This window comes from Ursus arctos, unplaced genomic scaffold, assembly GCF_023065955.2.
Source record: "Ursus arctos isolate Adak ecotype North America unplaced genomic scaffold, UrsArc2.0 scaffold_32, whole genome shotgun sequence".
NCBI lineage: Eukaryota > Metazoa > Chordata > Mammalia > Carnivora > Ursidae > Ursus > Ursus arctos.
The window spans coordinates 20,194,043-20,213,844 of NW_026623008.1; the positions used below are offsets into that span (position 1 = coordinate 20,194,043).

General features: G+C 40.0%; 1 protein-coding gene across 1 annotated transcript in view; it reads left to right on the forward strand.

Annotated features, from left to right (window-relative positions):
• The window catches only part of STX12 (syntaxin 12), a 32,270-nt gene that overhangs the window by 3,886 nt on the left and 8,582 nt on the right, over positions 1 to 19,802 (forward strand). The window contains exons 2-5 of the mRNA XM_026516912.4: positions 9,449 to 9,518; positions 11,057 to 11,156; positions 15,985 to 16,122; positions 18,802 to 18,845. Of these exons, the coding sequence (XP_026372697.2) occupies positions 9,449 to 9,518; positions 11,057 to 11,156; positions 15,985 to 16,122; positions 18,802 to 18,845 (352 nt within the window). The remainder of the gene's footprint in view (positions 1 to 9,448; positions 9,519 to 11,056; positions 11,157 to 15,984; positions 16,123 to 18,801; positions 18,846 to 19,802) is intronic.

The following is a 19,802-nucleotide window of genomic DNA, read 5'->3' on the forward strand; positions in this document are numbered from 1 at the left end:
GCCACACTTCTCTTCACCCTTTGCCATAGGCAGGCTGTTTTTCTTAACATCCTTAAACACTGGTTTTTGCTCCAAGTTTTTGCTCATTCTGTTCCACCTTTCTTTAATATCTTTCCCTAACTCACTAGCTATCTAAATTATACAAATCTTCTGAGTTGTGCTTAAATCCTGTCCCTTGTAACTACACCTACCTTTGATTTTGAAAGAAAGTGAAGTCAGAAAGAGCATGGGCTTTAGGGTCAGCAGTTCTGCGACTGAGTCCTTGCCCCTCTATGCACTGTTAACTTTGGGCAGGTTATTATTTCCCCTTTTTGTCTGTAACTCTATCTGTAAAATGAATAGATTTTTTTTTTTTTAGATTTATTCACGTATCAGAGAGAGAGAGAGTGGGAGGAAGGGCAGAGGGAGAGGGAGAGAGAGAATCTCAAGTAGACTCCCCGCTGATCGAGGAGCCCGATGCAGGGCTCAATCCCAGGACCCTGAGATCATGAACTGAGCCAAAATCAAGAGTTGGCCACTTAACTGACTGAGCCATCCAGGCGCCCCATGAGTAGAATTATTAAAATAGGGTGTTTGAAAGTAGAGTGACTGGCACATAATAGACATTCAGTAAATGGTGATATTATGGGTTGAGTCGCTTGCCCTACTATGGTTTAGTAATTAGATGAGCAGGCTCAGGAGTCAGACTACCTGGGTTTGAATCCTAATCGGCTTCTTACTACCTGTGTAAAACATACTGCCTTATCTCTCTATTTCTCAATTTCCTCATTTGTAGTGTAGAGTTAAAAATAATATCTACTTCATAGGGTTGTGAGAATTAAATGATGTAATTAGGTAAAGTGCTTAAAACAATGCCTGCAAACATAGTAAATATTTAAGAAATGTTGGTTATCCTTTTGTAGTATTTGTTGTTGTTTCTTTGAATTTGCAAGCACTTTCATTCACAGTTTAGCACTTTTATTCAGTATTCCTTAATTAATTTTTTTTTTACCTTGTCATTCTAACCAGAGAGATAATTTTTAGTTTTCTGGGGATAGAGACAGCATGCATCGTACAGTTCTCTGTAGCTCCAGTGCCTGGCACAGCAATGGATATGTAGTTGGCATTCAATATGTACTTAATCGATGTTATCATTGCTAAGTATATTGTTCTTGGTCTTGAGTTTGATAATTATAGCTATTCTTAATTGAGTTCTTTTATGTGCCAGACACTGTTCTAAATTTAGCTTCATATTGTCTCATTTTATCTGCTCAAAAACTGTATGAGAGTTCTCTTGTTATTCTCATTTTTTAGGTGAGGAAACTGAGGCACAGAGGAGTGAAGCCTTTTGCTTGAGATCATAAAGCTAAGTTGGGGCACCTGGCTGGGTCAGTCAGTGGAGCATGCAGCTCTTAATCTTGGTGTTGTGAGTCCAAACCCCACATTGGGTATAGAGCTTACTAAAAGAAAGATCATAAAGCTAAGAAGTGGTAGAACCAGGAATAACACATAGTCTTAATCAGAGTATGCTCCTAACTGCTACATATTCTGTCACTGGTACAGCAAATGGAAGATTATGCCTTTGATATTTAGTGCTCATGTTTTTTTTTTTTTTTTAAAGATTTTATTTATTTATGTGACAGAGAGACAGCCAGCGAGAGAGGGAACACAGCAGGGGGAGTGGGAGAGGAAGAAGCAGGCTCCCAGCCGAGGAGCCCGATGTGGGACTCGATCCCAGAACGCCGGGATCACGCCCTGAGCCGAAGGCAGACGCTTAACGACTGAGCCACCCAGGCGCCCCATAGTGCTCATGTTTAGTTTAGTTTAGAGTCTTCATATTGTAATATAGTGGTTACATTTTTAAAGTCAGGTCATCTTCATTGTAGCTATATGAAAACAATATAAATCTGATTTTCAGGGTAAGACACTGAGATGACTTAATTGTTGTAATCACCACATAGGCTATCATTTTCCATTTGGGTGTAAATAATGTTTTTTTCTTTGAAAAAGAAACACTATGATGGTAGTTACTTTGATATGACAAGACTTTGATTTGAATTAAGGTTCATTTGGAGATTCAGGGGCGCCTGGGTGGCTCGTCGGTTAAGCATCCAACTCTTGATTTTGACTCAGGTCATGGTCTCAGGGTTATGATCTTAGGGTCGTGAGATTGAGCCCTGCATCAGGCTCCATGCTCAGTGCAGAGTCTGCTTGAGATTCTCTCCCTTTGCACTCCCTAAATAAGTAAATAAGTAAAATCTTGAAAAGGTCCATTTGGATATTCAGATTCTGCTTAAAGCTGATATCAGCTACAAGCACATAAAGAATGTTCAATTTAGAGTAGTTCATAGTGTGGATGTCGGCTGTAATGTACAATAAATTGATTTGTTTTGTAGTCTTCATAAAAGTTTTAGCCAGGACATGCTTTTAAAAATAAGAGGTCAATGATAGAAATTGAGGTCTAGTTTTAAAAATAACAAAATTACTTACATAGAAGTTAAGCACTTGTTTTTACATTTGGCCTAGTCATCGGGTTTCCAGGATTATGTAGCATTTCATAGACTCTTATTTTCATCCAAAATGTTGTAACAAGTCAACCTAAGGTAAAATTTTTATTTACCGGAATTCTTAGAGAAGGAGTTTTCTCACTTACCAAGTTGACTAGAAAACCCTTCTAGATTCAACCCATTTTTATAAAAATCTTTCCAAAAAGTATTACTTTACTTCACTGTAAGTGCACTCCAGTGAAAATAACTGAGTATGGGAACATTCTATTCCTTTCTGGGCTTTAGGTTTACTAAGGGATAAAATTCTTAGATATAAAATAGATGGGTCATTGAGTCACTATTTTTTAATAAATCCCTGATGTTGGTGGTTATGGATGGCGGTATACAAAAAATTCTGCTTCTTTGGATTCCAGTAAAGTAAGACACTACTATCCTTACGATTTGAGTTTTGGGGTATCTGATACCTGAGTCTTGCTGGAAGCTTTTAGGAAAATATCTTAATATTCAGAAATTTAGGAAGAGTTGGTGGAGGCTTGGATTAATTCTGGTGCTTAGGTAGGAAGTGATCCAATAAATCCCTCTTCCCTGCACTTCTGTAACCACCCCTCCCCCAACAAATTCAGGTAACCTCAACAAACCAAAAAGAAGTCAGAAAAGTCTAGATGAAAAAAGTTCTCAGCTGAGAATACACAAAGAATAGCTGATTTTTAATAGATTTTTTTCCATGTCCTATAAAAAACCCATTGCTCTCTGGGGTATTTAATTAAAAATTTTTTTAAGTTTATTTTTTAGTAATCTCTACACCCAACGTGGAGCCTGAACTTACAACCCTGAGATCAAGAGTTGCATGCTTGGGGTGCCTCAGTGGCTCAGTGGGTTAAGGGTCTGTCTTTGGCTCAGGTCATGATCCCAGGGTCCTGGGGTCCAGTCCCAGTCCAGCGTCGGGCTGCTTGCTCAGCAGGGGAGTCTGATTCTCCCTCTTCCTCTGCCCCTCCCCCAGCTTGTGCTCTCTCTTGCTCACTCTCTGTCTCAAATAAATAAATAAAATCTTAAAAAAAAGAGTCACATGCTCTTCCAACTGAGCCAGCCAGGTGTCCTGGGTATTTAATAAGTTTTGATAGATGATTAATACCTTGATACTTTGACATATCTCTAGAGTTTCTAAGGAGGGTACTCTACTTATAAAGACAGTGAATAAGATGAGATCTGTTTCCTTAAACTTTTTGTAAGATCTACCTTAATGTGTCTTCATATATTCAACCAACCGTTTTCTGGAGTGTGTGTGTGTGTGTGTGTGTGTGTGTGTGTGTGTTGTTATGCAAATTCAAAAATGAATAGACCGTGGTTCCCTGCCCTCCTGAAGCACATACTCTGTCTAGTCCCATTTGTACACAGGTGGATCCTCTCTAAGCCAAAGTCTGGCTTGCAAAAAACACTCTTTGGTTACATAGCATCATTCTGGAACTAGAGCTTTTTTATTATTGTTGAATTTTAGCACTGAGCAGTGATGGGAGGAGGACTCAGAGAACATTTATTCCTCACACAGCTGTAAAGATTTAATGAGGAAAAAACAGTACAAGTAGTAAGTATTATAACAATATTAAGTATTCAGTGTATGTTAGTTAAACCTGAATATCACATACAATTGGTAAAAAGAGACCCAGCAACATGAAATGACTTGCTTGGTGCCATGCATCTAGTTAGTGGTCAAGTGTGGCTTAGAGGTCAGGTCTCATTATTAGTGGTCAAGTGTGGCTTAGAGGTCAGGTTTCATTATTCCCAGTTCATGTTCATTCATATCTTCTGCCTTAAAGAAAATGTCATGATATAAAAGGGAGGTTAACTCAACCAACAATGACTTATGTACCCACTGGGCGCCTGGCACTTTGCTGGATTCTGGGGAGTACACAGGAATGTTCCCAAAGGTGGGAGGGAGTTGGGGAAGAGAGCAGGTTAGAGCAAGGACATCAGCCTACCTGGGGCAGAGAGCTATTAGGTTAGGGAGGTATCAGATAAGCAGGGTGGGGCTAAGTGGAACCCGGGAATTAAGGCCTGCCCTCTGTTGCTCCATTCCATTTCCTTTAAGCCTCAGCCTTTTGAGAAAACATAAGGTGGCACAAAGAATACCGTCATTGGAATTTGCCCTGGGCTTGAGTTCCGGTTATTATGGTACTCTGTGGCTTCCCATTTCATTCCTATTTGAAGTCCTTGCTCTAGTTTAGATACAGGATCTGGCCTTTATCTCTTTGGCCTCTTCTTTTACCCCCTCTTGCTTCTCTACTATAGCTGCAGTGGCCTCCTCACTGCTCTTCACAAGAAGCACTCTTGCCTTGGGACTTTGACTTCTTACTCTCTCTCTTAGAAAGCTTCTCCCCCATGTATTCGTACGGCTTGATCTTTCCCTTCCTTAGATCTCTTCTCTGTGTCACCTTCTCAGAGAGGTTTTCTCTAACTACACTGTAGTAGCTAGTACCCTCTCCCCACCCTGTCTTTCCAGCCCTTACCTGAATTTCTTTCTCTTTTTCTTTTTTTTTTTAAGATTTTATTTATTTATTTGACAGAGAGAGAGAGCACAAGCAGGGGAGCAGCGGAGGGAGAGGGAGAAGCAGGCTCCCCGCTGAGCAGGGAGCCCGATACGGGGCTCGATCCCAGGACCCTGGGATCATGACCTGAGCCGAAGGCAGACGCTTAACCAATTAAGTCACCCAAGTGCCCCTATTTTTCTTTATGGTACTTAATCACCAGAGATACATGCTTATTGTCTATCTCTTTTCTTTAAAATGTTAGCTTCTTAAGAGCAGTTGTCTTCTAGAGCATAAGACAGTATAGAGCAGGTACTATGAATGAATGAATGAATGAATGAATTCTGTCTCATTCATGAGCCTCAGTGTGCCCATCTATAATACTGAGATAATAATACATATTATTTAAAGGGTTGTTGGGATCAAATAAAATAATGCTTAATAAGTGTAAAGGAAAAATACTCGTTTTTCCTTTACTTTCAGTGCTTCTGACATCAGATATTTGGGTCTTCCACACACCAAACAATTCTGAGATTCTCCAAACACCAGTTGGATTTCCTACAATTTAACCCCATTCTGACACTTCTACCTGGAGTTAGTATCAGATGCCACAGGTTAAGGACTGAGTCCCACGTGACTGTTCCCCTTCAGACACCACTTGCAAGTTCCGGCTGTCATGTGTACTTCTGTCCAGTGGGCTGTAAATCAGAGGTTCCCATGAACCCCTCCTTGGGTTCGATTAATTTGCTAGAGCAGCTCACATAATTCAGGGAAACATTTACTTATTACATTATCAATTTATTATAAGAGAACATAATTCAGGAACAACCGGATGGAAGAGATGCCCAGGGCAAGATATGTAGGAAGGAGCTCGGACACCCTCCAACACCCTCCCTGTATCTTTGCCTGTTGACCAATCCAGAAGCTCGTCAAATGGCGTTCAAGAGTTTTTATAATGCTTAATCTTAATCTGCAGTGCCTATCATCCCCGCCCCCAGCGCCATTTCTCTGAAGTCAGTGGGTGGGGCTGAAAGTTCCAACGTAATCACTTGGTAGTTCTGGTGACCAGCCCCGCCCAACCTAAGGCTGTCTCCTCTAACTCACCCTAGGAGCATAAACTCTGTGCTCAGAAGGGGCTCTTTATGGGGCACCTGGGTGGCTCAGTCCATTAAGCGGCCGACTTTTGATGTTGGCTCAGGTCATGATCTCCGGGTCCTGGTATTGAGCCCCACATAGGGCTCTGCACTCAGCTGGGAGTCTGCTCAAGGATTCTCCTTCTCTCTTTCCCTCTGCCCGTGTGCCCCCCCATCCCCCGACCCTTGCTCATGTGTGTGTGTGCACATTCTCTCTCTTTCTCAAATAAATAAATCTTAAAAAAGAATAAATCTTAAGGAAAAAAATCTTAAAATCTTAAGAAAAAATAAATCTTAAGGAAAAAAAATTTGTTGCACATAAAATTCCAGGGGTTTTAGGTGCTTTGTGCCAGACACTGGGGACAGGGACCAAGTACATTTTTTTATTATATCACGTCAAGTACCTAGCCCAGTGTCTGGCACATAATAAATGCTCAATTAATGCTAATGTCTGCCCTCTTATAAATTATTTGTATGGCTAGCCAGTTGATAGTTCTAGTGGTATCCTGATTCCAATTTGACTGAGATAAGGGGAAATTCCACATGTTAGTGATGAAAAATTTTATTTATATCTTATAGAATGCTGCCTTAGCAAAATGCATTCATTATGGTGCCTACAGTTTCTGGTGGAACCATTAAGCTAAAAGTAACCCTCATTTAATAGAATAATTGATATATTTTAGGGAAGTTGGTCAAAAGGCAAAATTTTAATCACTTGAACACTGTATTTCCATTATAAAATTGGAGTTAACGTTTTTGCTAAACAAAACATGGTCTCAAGGTAAGATAAAATCATAACTTGAAGTGCTGCAAGTTTATATATTCTTGACTTTGGACTTTTTTGCTTTGTAACACCCATGGTGTAGTGATTTTGGCTAGACCGAAATAGCGTAGACCTATTTCTAAGGACTGGGTTGTTCGATTCCTGCTTAGCAGTAGCGTCACCAGCAATCAATTCGGTTTTGCTTAATCACATTGTTTCTTATCAGACTTTGAGGCTATCAGCTCATCCGTGTTTGTGTAAGGTAACTTGGTATTTAATAAATTTTTTTTAAAGATTTTATTTATTTATTCGACAGAGATAGAGATAGCCAGCGAGAGAGGGAACACAAGCAGGGGGAGTGGGAGAGGAAGAAGCAGGCTCATAGTGGAGGAGCCTGATGTGGGGCTCGATCCCATAACGCTGGGATCACGCCCTGAGCTGAAGGCAGACGCTTAACCGCTGTGCCACCCAGGCGCCCGGTATTTAATAAATTTCAGCTTGCCTTTTTACTACTCTCTCTCTCTCTTTTTTAAGATTTGTGTATTTGTTTTAGAGAGAGCATGGGGGGCGGGGCAGAGGGAGAGGGAGATAGAAGCAGACCCCCGCTGAGCTCGAAGCCAGTCCAGATCCCAGAACCCTAAGATCATGCCTGAGCCAAAATCAAGAGTTGCACTCTTCACTGACTGAGCCACCCAGGCGCCCATCTTTTTATTACTCGTGGTGACCAAATTAAGAGCAAGATTATGATTGAACCTCAAATTTTGTTATTTTAAGGAACACCCTATCATAAAGTCTAATAAGTGAAGGTTTTCTCTTACTGGATATGGAAGCATTGTGTGTACATTGTCCCTATAATATATACAAATGGTATAATATACATTGGTTTCCTCCTCATCTTCCACTAAGCCAGTCAGTTAGCAGACTGATATTTCACAAGTGAAACTTTGGCATTAATGCTGAGAGAATAGGAAAGGCCCTCACAAAGGAGGCTGTGTTTTGGCTGGAAGAGTCATATACCTATTGTGTTATGTTATCTTTTGAAGTTCTGGTGAAACTGAAGATAATCGTGTTTCCTCTGGGCAAGGAGTACTCTATTATGTTCTATACTCCAGGAACTTGGAATAGAAGGTAGTGAATGCTCTTCAGGAGCAAGCAAGGAGGAGCGCCTGGGTGGTGTAGTCGGTCGAGCATCCACTTGGTTTTGGCTCAGGTCACGATCGCAGGGTCATGAGATCGAGCTCAGCGTCAAGCCCCATCTAAGGCTCCGGGCTCTGCGTTCCTCACAGAGTCTGCTTGGAATTCTTTCACCCTCTCCCTCTGCTCCACTCTGCCCCCCACATGCATGCATGCTCCCTCTCTCTCAAATAAATAAATCTTTAAAAAAAAAAGCAAGCAAACAACAGCAAAAAGAAATACAAGAAAATTCCAACCTCTACAAATGAATGAATGAATGAATCTAACTCCTTCATCCTCCCCGACAACCAGAAAAAGAACAGAAAGCAGGACACAAAAGAAATCAAAAGGTCAACTGCACTACAAAAACGCCTACAAAAAACCCAAAAATATTTAGAATAAGGAAAAAAAAGAAATCAACGCTCTATTTCTGGTGCACAAATTGGTGAAGTACAGGGCTATTCACATTCCCAGGCCAGCTAGTGTTACAGTGATTCTCCTACTGATAGATGATCAGTTCCTCTGGACCTCTGCTTCCCTAGTCCAGGGCTAGAGGCCTAAACATCTAGAATTCCAACATGACCATTTCTAGTCTTAGCAAAATATCTAGGAAAAGATAGAAAATGTTACCTGAACAAAAACATATATTTGACTGTAGACAACATAGTTAAAAAGAACGAGGCCTTGGAGTTCAATGTATCTGGGATTGAATTTTTTGCCCTGTTCCTTAATAATTGTGCACCCTTACATAATTAACTTATGTAAATTTAACTTATATAACTTATTTAAATGTATCTCCTCATTGGCAAAATGAAGATATACCTACTTCAGACTGTTGCTGTGAAAATTAATAAACAATGTGTACAGAGCTCCTAATATAAAAGCTCCAGGCACGTAGAGGTGCTCAGTCAATGGTAATTTATTATTACTATTTTTTAGTGGTAATTTATTATATTATTAACAACAAATGTACATTGTCTTTCCAAAAATGTTTGCTATGGAAAAATTATTGTGTATTACGAATTTAAATTTTAATTGTTGCGAGTTGATATTTGGTAGTAAGGCCCTTCCAAAGGTGTTGAAATTTTAAACCAGCGCCATGGGAAATATGGGAAATTTTGGAAGTTCTTTGGGAATGATGAACAAAACTGCCATCCTCTACTTGGCGACATAGTATCTGTAGAAGAAAGGTGAACCTCATAATTAGTTTTAGAAGGGACTATATATGCTGAAGTTTTGATCATAACATGCTTTCGTTAGTTGCATGAATTTATTCAGGATGTGGAGAGAGATCAGTGATCTTGAGAAGTAGGATGCTTATGATGGATGTATTTTTCTTTTAAATAAATCTTTTCCCCCCACTCTCCCCAGCTGCTCAGATAAAGAATTTGATGAGCCAACTAGGAACTAAGCAGGACTCAAGCAAGCTACAGGAAAATCTGTGAGTAGCTTCCTAACACGGTTGGGTTCTGTGAGGGCCCTTTGAGGACATACCCACTGTCTTTGCTGTGTGGCCGCTTAGGTTTCTGGCCTGTGGAGTCAGAATGACAGGCAGTGGGACATGAAGTAATAGCTGGACCTAGAAGAGGGGCAACAAAATATAGTCATGGGTTGTGATCTCTGCTGCCTTTCAAAATCCTTGAACTCGGATTCTTTCTTTCCTTGGGCTGTTCAGCAGAACACTTTGAGGAACTAGGGAAGGGAACTTGTACCACTGTTAAACTGCATTCTGCCTAAAGGAGCCTCCTTGTTGGCACAGGACTCCTGATCTGCAGAGCTCGTCTAGTCTAGTGGGATTTCCAACTGTAAATATGAGAAAAATGTATTCACAATGATCTGAGGGGTGTCTGAGGGAGAGGAGAACGGACTGGTAGTAGGGACTCGTGGTTCTTTTTATTACATCCTTCTTGACCCCATTTCTGCTTTTAGAAGTTCTATTCTTCATCTTTAAAGTATACCGAACGATATTCTTTGTTTCCTGTCCAGACAGTGTGAAGTGAGAGAATGACTTACTACTTTGAGCTTTTTCCAGGGAGATGTGAACTCTGGATGTGTTAGTAATGTCTGGGAGGTGCAGGCTCCTGATTGACACCTCTTGTTTTTGACTCCTTCATTTTTTATCTTGGAGGCCCCTCTGCAGTGAAAAAATAGTCGTGATTAAGTAGTATGGGTTTCTTTGTCCTCCCTTAAAACCTTTGTAGAAATGGCCGCAGAGTAGAGGAAACCATGACTAAAAGGGGCTATTTTTGTGTTTCCACTACTTTCCAATCTCACTTAATAGAATGCATATTCTTCCCTCTTTAATATTCTTCCCCTTATACTCCTTATATGTTTTTATGCAGTACAGCGATTCTTTGTTTTGGAGGGAAGAGCCAGAAAGTCAAGCATGAAGGACGATAGAGGGCCAAGAATAAAGCTGAAAAAGTGCCAGCTTTAAGCAAGAACGTGGGAGTAGATCTTTGGAGCTTGTTCCCTAGGGTAGAAGCTGTGCTTTTAATGCACATTTCATCCAACCCCCAGTGTCTGGATTCCGTCTCTAGTCGGTGGCCTGTGATAGACAGCCGCTAGGCAGAACTGCTGGGCAATGGACGGGAGAGTTTTGTGAGACCTCGGTGTGTGCAAACTATTAGGTTTAGATGTGGGGGCAGTTGCTCTTACATTTCTATGAGAATTGCTGATAGGCATTTCTTTTCTCCCCAAAGAGTTAAAATACCTGATCAGCAGGTTTCACTGAGGTAGGTTCTTTCTACTGAGTAACATGAAGATGCCTTGCAGTGGGTTTGACGGAGTCGTATTTCTGGATTTTTTTTTTTTTTTTTTTTTTTTTTTTTTTTTTTTTTGGTGAACTGGGGCCTCTGGGAACCCATTCCTTCAAGTACCCCTTTCATTCCCTGCACTGGGGCACTCTGAGAACTAACTGGACTAACTAACAGCTCTTGAGCAGCGGGAATATCCTGAAACATGTCTTTTCTCTCTTAGGCAACAGTTACAGCACTCTACAAATCAGCTTGCCAAGGAAACAAATGAATTACTGAAGGAATTAGGGTCCTTGCCTCTTCCCTTATCTGCTTCAGAACAGGTTGGTATTTTCTGGTGTGTGTGTTTGTTTAATAGGAAAGGACTTTGTTTTAATGGGAAAGCAGTGTGTGAAACAAAAATAACTTGGCCTTTGGTGCTAGGTAGACCTTCTCTGACCCTCAGTTTCCTTATCTGTAAAATGGGGTTAGTGACTGTCGTGACAATAGAAAGAACGTACGCACCAGGTCTTGCAAAGTGCTCGGCGTTTAGTAGGTACTCAGTATCTGCTGCTGTTATTAATCATAACATACTAACATATTGATAAAATGAGTTGAACTGGTAAAGAATATCAGTGTTTGCATCTCTGGGATTAGGCCAGCAGCTTTATGTTTACAGGCTTGGTCCTAGTTTGTTTTGTAGTCAGTTTCTATAAATTTCAGTCAAATATTTTTGCTTTCTGTTCTGTGGTCGCTTCTGTATCCCATCATGAGTTATTCATAGGTCTCAGGTTGAGGAAATGGCCAGGGGAAAAGATTTCTCTTTTCAAGTTATTTTATTCAGTGGTCATTGAAATCCTTTAAAAACACACAATTTTTAACTGGAGTTCATTACTCCCTTAATGTTTTCTTCACACATTTCCTGAAGTCAGTGTACCTCCTCCTCTATTGTGGCTTGACCTGTTTTACTTATCATTCATGGTCTACCTCACATCCTCTCTCTTCCAGGAAAAAAAGACCTTCTCCATCTACCGTAGCCTACTGTGATTCCATTTTTCTTTTAGCTTCTCTACCATTCCTGGGAGCACTTGACTTATTTTGCTTTTTGTTACTGAGATTTTTTCTGACGATGTCCTATGTCTGCTGGCTCTAAAGACAGAGCCTACAACTTCCCTATTCTGGGTTGTTTTTCATTCTGTGAGTTGTGGCAAGTTGGAACATGAAATAATTTTAGTGTGCTGTGATGATCATTTAAAAAATAGTGTACAAATATCAGAATGTATACCATGTAATAAAGGGAACTATTATTACAGGAAGCTTTCATTTCATACGTGTGTGTGTATATGGTACTAGGTCAAGATGTCACATTCTTACTGCATGTCTCCATCAAAAAAGTTTGAAAACGCTAGTCTAACCCTTCCCTGGCAAGCTGTTTAATGAAGCAGATGTTCAGTCTTTGGAGTTCTGGCGCCCCCTTGCACCAAAGAGAGGAACCAAGACTAGATGCTTTGTCCTGGTGCTACAAGGTAGCTCTGGTAAAAAGTAATGTTAATGTAATCACCTTTGGTTGTCCACGTGTATGCTGTTGTTATTCATGCGGATATTTCACTTGGGGACCAGTTCTCCTTGCCCTCCAGTATCTCCAATAAAAATCACCCCTTTCCTCCTCTTAGCTGGACACTTAGGGAATACATGCTTGTGGATGGTTTTAGTTAGTAATAAAAAAGGAGTCTAAGGGTCTTGATGAAACCAGTGTACTTAAAAAGTACTTAAGGGTTAACAGTAGCCTAAGCAAAAATAAATAGAAAGTTAAATCTGGTACCAAAAAAAAAAAAAAGAGAGAGAGAGAGAGGAGGAGGAGGATTTAATGTATTCCAAAATCGAATAGAAGTTATTTTTGGATCATGCATGCGATTGTTCCCTTCCATTATCTTGGATCATTAAAAACATGAAATAGATCTACAAGTAATTCCTTGATCCCTTCCCCTGTTGTGCTGAATACCATTTGCCCTTTCGATTCTTTCTTCATCTAATCAGTCTTAGCACCATCTTTTGCTGCTGTCCTGTATATCAGATCACATATCCTCCTTTCAGTCTTTTTTTACACTCATGTGCTATCATCAGTGATCTTGTTGCCAAATCCAGTGGGCTTTTTTTGAGCTTTTGTTCACTTTTCTGTCTCATTTGAAACAGCGCATCCCGTCTCTACTGAAATTATCTCCTTTCTATGATCCCCTTTCAGTGTGTCTCCCAACTCTGGTAACCCTTGCTGGCTTCTTTTCTCTTTCCCCAGCTGGAGTCTCAGCCTCCTTCTCTGACTCTCGGTCTTCCTAGAAATAGGCATGCCCCAAGGCTCTGCCATTGACCTCTCATTTTCTTAGTCTCTGCTTTCTCCCTCAGGAGGCTTACTTATTTTTATGAGCTCCATGTCACCTTTATGAACATGACCTCCAGATCTTTTCCTGGCTCTAGCCCTTAACCTCTAAGGACTAGGCTTATATTGCCAATTCCTGCTCTAATATCTGTTCTTGAATATACTGCCTTCATCTAAAATTAAAGTGTTGTCTTATACTGAATTCCTCCCATTTCACCCAAATCCCTTAACTAAGCTGATTGATAATACTGATTGTCATATAAAAAGTTTGTGCCTTTTGACCTAATATTCCCATTCATGAAAATTTGTCCTAAGGAAAAAAATTGTAGTCTGGAGCCGGATTTCCTGTATTTAAATTCTACCCCTTCTACTTACTGACTGTGTGATCCTAGGCAAATTACTTAATTTCTTTGTGCCTTGGTATTCTGATCTGTAAAGTAGGGACTATAATATAGGTTGTTGTATAGATTAAAGTGAGTTATTATGTTAAAGTACTTATAACCATATTGGTACATGGTAAGCACTGTATTAATATTAGCAGTTATGGTGGGGCTCACATCAGCTTTATTTATAATAGTTAAAACCTGAGAATAATTTAGAAGGAATGTTTACATAAAATTTACTAGATCAACTTGATAGAATATTATGTAACAAAGACCATAATTGTGAAGAGTATGATAACCTGGAAAATGTTTATGATATACTTAAAGATAGTATTTTTTGTGGGGCACCTGGCTGGCTTAGTTGGCGGAGCATGCAACTCTTGATCTCAAGGTTGTGAGTTCAAGCCCCACATTGAGCATGGAGCCTACTCAAAAAAAAAAAAAAAGATGGTGTTTTTGGATAGTGAGATTAAGGAATGATGGTTTTTCCCTCTTATTGTTACAATGTTTATGTGAAAATTAAAAATCCCAGAAAAAATGGAAAAAGTTCCTCATGTAAATTTGCTCTCAGGGGTCACCTGGGTGGCTTCGTCGTTTAATGTCTGCCTTAGGCTCAGGTCATGATCTCAGAGTCCTCGATTGAGCCCCACATCAGGCTCCCTGCTCAGCAGGGAGTCTGCTTCTCCCTCTGCCCTTTACCGTGCTTGTGCTTGCTCGCTCTCTCTCTCTCTCTCTCAAATAAATAAATAAAACCTTAAAAAAATAAATAAATTTGTTTTTAGGGTGCCTGGGTGGCTTAGTTGATTAAGCGTCTGCCTTTGTCTCAGATCATGATCCCAGGGTCCTGGGATTGAATCCCACATAGGGCTCCTTGCTCAGCGGGGAGTCTACTTCTCCCTCTTCTTCTACCCCTCCCCCGTGCTCATGCACTCTCTCTCTCTCTCTCTCAAATAAATAAAATCTTTTTTAAAAATAAAATAAATTTGCATTCAGTATTACCGTAATTCTCCCAGGTGTGATATTTGAGTCATTTCTTTGTTTAATTTTATTTTAGAGAGAAAGAGTGAGGGAGAACATGAGAGCAGCAGAGGGAGAAGCAGACTCCCCACTGAGCAGGGATCCTGATATGGGGCTCGATCCTGGAACTCTGGGATCATGACCTGAGCCAAAGGCAGACGCTTAACCGACTGAGCCACCCAGGGGCCGCTTGAATCATTCTTGACGTTAGCCCCCTTGTAGCCTTATAGGCCATCACTAAGTCAGAATGTTTCTTAAATTCATGTCTTTTGTGTTCCCATTACTGACACAATGTGCTCCTAATCTTTAACCTAGAATATTGCAATAGTCTTTTTGACATGTTTCTTTTCTCCATTCTATCCTGTACACCATCACAGACTACTTTTTCTAAATTATCATTTTGTACCCATCATGTTTCCTGCTCAGAAATCTTTGTTGCTCTTTGTTCTTTAGGGATTGAATCCCAGACTCATTAGCTTGGCATTTAAAACCAGGTCCGGTCAGTCCCTTCTCTGTCTTTCTAGTTCTCTCTTTTAGCTTTTAGCTATTCTCATGAAAAAAACTTTGGTTCCAGCCAAACTATCTCCTGATAGAGCCTCTTCAAATTTTTACTGGCAGGCCTTTGCTCAAACTGTTTTCTTACTTGGCTTTGTCTTACTCCTTCCATGTGCTTATTCAGACCGTTCTCTTCCTTCAGTGTCCACTTTCTCTTGGCCTTTTTGGCCACCTGAGTTCTTACTGATTATACCTGCCTCCAAAGTCCTGTAGCACTAATCGGATATAACAGTTATTCAGAATGATTTGTAACTTGTGTGTCTGTATCCCTTATCTATAAGTAGTTGGTAACTGTTTGAGGTCAGGGATGAGTTTTTACTTCTCTGTTCTAAGCACATAGCAGGTGCTCTCATTATGTTTTTTGAGACATAGAATCAGTAAGCTTAGTAAAGATAGCCTGTAGTAGCTTTCAGGTTCTCAAAGATTTTAAACCTCACTACAGTATAAAGGAAAATGGTTCTGTAGTTTTCAGGGAAGCTATGAACTCAGTGTAGATGAATATTTTTAACATTTTAACATAATACAATCTCTTTTGGGGTTCAGTCTGAACCTAAAGTTATTTATTCTGCTTTTAGATTCTCCAGGAAACCAAAATTCTCAATTGCAATTCCCTCTGTGATTACCTTACAAGGTAAATCACACACAGTTCCCAGGTTTGTCAGAATGAAAAAAGGAAAATTCAGACTTGGCCTATTGCATTAATGAGGGATTGGAGTTAGCAAAGAACACATTTATTAACTTAAGGAAGAGCCTCTAGTAATTTTTCTGGTTGGAAATAATGGGAATTAAAACCAAATTATTCATGGATAATATGAAATTTCAAGTCTTTATTTATTTCCTTAGCGCCAGCAGAAACTTCAGAAAGAACGCCTCATGAATGACTTCTCTGCAGCCTTAAATAATTTCCAGGCTGTGCAGAGAAGGGTATCTGAGAAGGAGAAGGAGAGCATTGCCAGAGCAAGAGCTGGATCTCGTCTCTCGGTGAGTTTATTCCCGAAAGAAGACCCTTGCAATTGCAGTATGTTCTTTCCCACACTGTTGGGTTTTTTTTTTTTTTTTCTCCTCCTAACTCTGACCGTTTTGACCATTAGCTTTTGTTTATTATCTGCCCCCCCCAATAATAATAAACATAGACATTAGCTCTTGTGAAAATGTCAGATTGGTACAACCTATATAAAAAATATGTATGCAGGGTGCCTGGCTGGCTCAGTTGGTAGAGCATGTGATTCTTGATCCCAGGGTCGTGAGTTCAAGCCCCACGTTGGGTGAGGAGCCTACTTAAAAAAAAAAATTTTTTTTTAATAAAAATAAATTTAAAAAATATGTATGCCTGTGGTCTAAGACTAGAAAGGAATAGGCACAAAGATTTGAAAAAGTGACAGAATTGTGTGTAATTTCTTTTTTATTATTTTATTTGTCTTACATTAAAAACGTAAAAAAAGAAACAATGAATCTGTTTCCTAGTATATAGCAGGCTAGGTTATTTGCACTAGTCCTCTCTGTGAAACAAATTAACAAATACTAAATTTTAACAACCCAACTTTTCAAAAGTATCAAAGAGCCATGAAAATATTAAGGTCAAAATCTAAGAGAAGATGAGAACCCATAGAGAGGTAAGCTGAGCATTGAAACTGCTTTTGTATGGAGTATATTTACTGAGGGCAAACTTGAACTTCAGTTTTGATGTCCTTAGGGCATGAAGGGGAAGAAAAGCCCAGAGTCCACACAAGGTGGAAAATCTAAAAGAAGGTGCTCCTCCAGTTAAACTGGACCCCAAAAGGCTATATCCTTCAGGTATGGGTGAACCAAAAGTAAACCCTTCTTTCCTACAAAAAGTTTGCATTAGCACTGAGCTGAGCGGCAAAGGACAGCAAGAGAGAGGGGAGATCCAGACAATAACTTGTACCACAAAGGAACCTTGAGGCAAATTTACTGCCCAAATTCATACTACATGAATGATCCAAAAGCCTCAAGCTTCAAGTAGTTCTGGCCTGGTAGAGTACCCAGGTGCCAGGCAGAAGCAAATACAAATCCTCTCTGGTTAGCCCCGCATCAGGCTCCTTGCTCAGCGGGGAGTCTGCCTCTCTGTCTGCCCCTCCCCCTGCTCACTCTCTCTCCCTCTCTCTCTCTTAAATAAATAAAATCTTAAAAAAAAAAAAAGAAAAAAGTAAGCTCCACATGGAGCCCAATGCGGGGCTTGAACTCACGACTCTGAGATCGAGTCCTGAGCTGAGACGAAGAGGCTGATACTCAGTGGACTGAGCCACCCAGACACCCTTCCACCAGTGTTTTTGTTCCATGAGTATAAACGTCAACACAGTGAAAATGGCAAATAACATCTTAGTGTTATTTTGAATAATGGTCAAACAAATGGAAATACCCAACTTCTTTAATCGTCATGAAATTGCAAATTAAAACCACAATGAGGTCCTATTTCATGTCCAAACGTAGGACAAAAATGTAAAATTCTGTGACCACTGAGAGTGGTTCTTATAGACATGAAGCAGCAGGAACTTTCCTACCTGGCCGGTTAGAGTGTGAACTGAACAACCACTGGAAGACATTTTGCCTGTAACTTCAGAACACATCAGCTCTACCCTAGAGAAAACTGGAAATGTTTACCTCAGGATATATGTATAAGAATGTTTATAGCAGCATTATTTGTAGTAGTCAAAAGTTGGAAACATCTGAATGTCCCTTGGTAGAATAGGGTAAGTGCCTGATGGTATGTTCACATACTGTAATATCGAACAGCAAAGAAAGTGAACCACAGTGACATTCAGCATCAGGGATGGATCTGGCACAATCTGGCGTGATCCAGTCAAAGCATGGAAGAATACAAACAGTATAATTCCATTCATGCGAAGTTCAGAAGCAGGTAAAATGATATTAAATAAGGATACATACCACTATATTGAAAATACAAGAAAATGATCATCGTGAAGTCAGAGTAGTGGTTTCTTTAAGGGTGAGGAGGGGCGTTGTAATTGGAAGGGCGTAGAGGTAGGCTTGAGGGCACGATCAGTGTTTTGTTTTTTGATTTGGGGAAAAAGTAAAAATTAAAAACAACCACCACAACAAAAAACTTCACAGTGTTCCTCTGGGTGGGTAGAATTTTGAAATGTGTTTCATTTTGCTTGTTCTTTTAATTACTGCTATTATAAAAAGGGAAAAACTTATTTTTGAATGGAAATAGATTGCTCGTAACATTTTTTTCTTAACTTTTTTAAATACATGCGTTAGACTGATTTTTGAAATGAGTCTGCCACTTTAGTGCCTGATATGCCATAAATGTCCATACATCTTTACATGTTCTGAAAATTTGTTTCCCTCCAAGTTTTCAACTCTTTCCCTTGTTCTACCTCCCTGCAGATTGTAAAATAGGTTATCACTATTACTATTGTTTACTCCTCTTTCCAACCCATGTTCCCTCCATCCTGTTCAGTAAGGTTACCATTCTGAACCCAGATTTGCTTTCACCTACTTCATACCCATTTTCTAGCCGAGACAGATTGCCACAGCCCTGTGTCATCTTACAGATCCTGTTGGAGCCAAGGGATGTTGCTTCTTTATACTGTAGCGAAAGGAAGCCATTGTTTTGTGTGTCTGTCTGTGACATGTTTCTGGATAACAGCAGCAATAATGCCATCTGCTTTCTAGGCGGAGGAGAGGCAAAGAGAGGAGCAGCTCGTCTCCTTTGATGGGTAAGGAATTATCCATACAACCTGCTGGCTAGTTGAGATGGGATTCTATACTTTCTACTTACTTCTAATTTAAAAAATGACTGCGGAGAAGAAAGAAAAAATAAAGGGAGACCTGGGGGTGGGTAATTTATAATCCACCAAATAAAATTAAAAAGTCAAAACCTTGGGCTTTTCTAAGATCTTTGAATTAGGGAAGAAAGAATTTCAAGGTGAAAAAAAAAAGCCAGAGAAATCCCTGATGTCTTTGTGTTGGGGAGAGAGCTTGGCTTGCTAGGAATAAGTACACACCCACGAATCTACAGATTAGGATTTTACCTCTGATTCAGATTTAAGATTTTCAAAGTTCTGGATCTCTGTTTACGCATCTGTAAAATGGAGGCAACTCATTCTTTCAGGAGTAGTACAAGAAAAAGCAAACAGTTTGCATTTGAAAGACATCTTCTTTCTTAACTTCTCCAGACTGAATTAACTAATGCCATAGAAATGTGTTGGTGTTATTAATTCAGAACTTAAAATACTTTATCATGGATATGTAGCTCTCTCTTCCCACTACACTGTGAACACCTCAAAGGGCTGTCTGGTGGGCTCTCTCTTACTCCGTTTTGTATCTCCAGCGCATGGAGGAAACTCTTTAAATACTGTGGAGATGATGTCTGATTTATGCATACTGTTGGAAAAATGCTTAATACTGTATTTTCAAAATGTTTTATGTCTAGCATCGTATGTAGTATGCCTTTCTTCTAAATATGGTACCTGAAAAGAAGAGTTATAACATTTCACTAGTTTTTTATTTTAGTTTTCTCTTAAGAGGCATTTAACCTAGGGGCTCCTGGGTGGCTCAGGCGGTTAGGTGTCTGCCTTTGGCTCAGGTCATGATCCCGGGGTCCTGGGATCGAGCCCTGCATCGGCTCTCTGCTCAGCAGGGAGTCTGCTTCTCCCTCTCCCTCCGACCCTCCC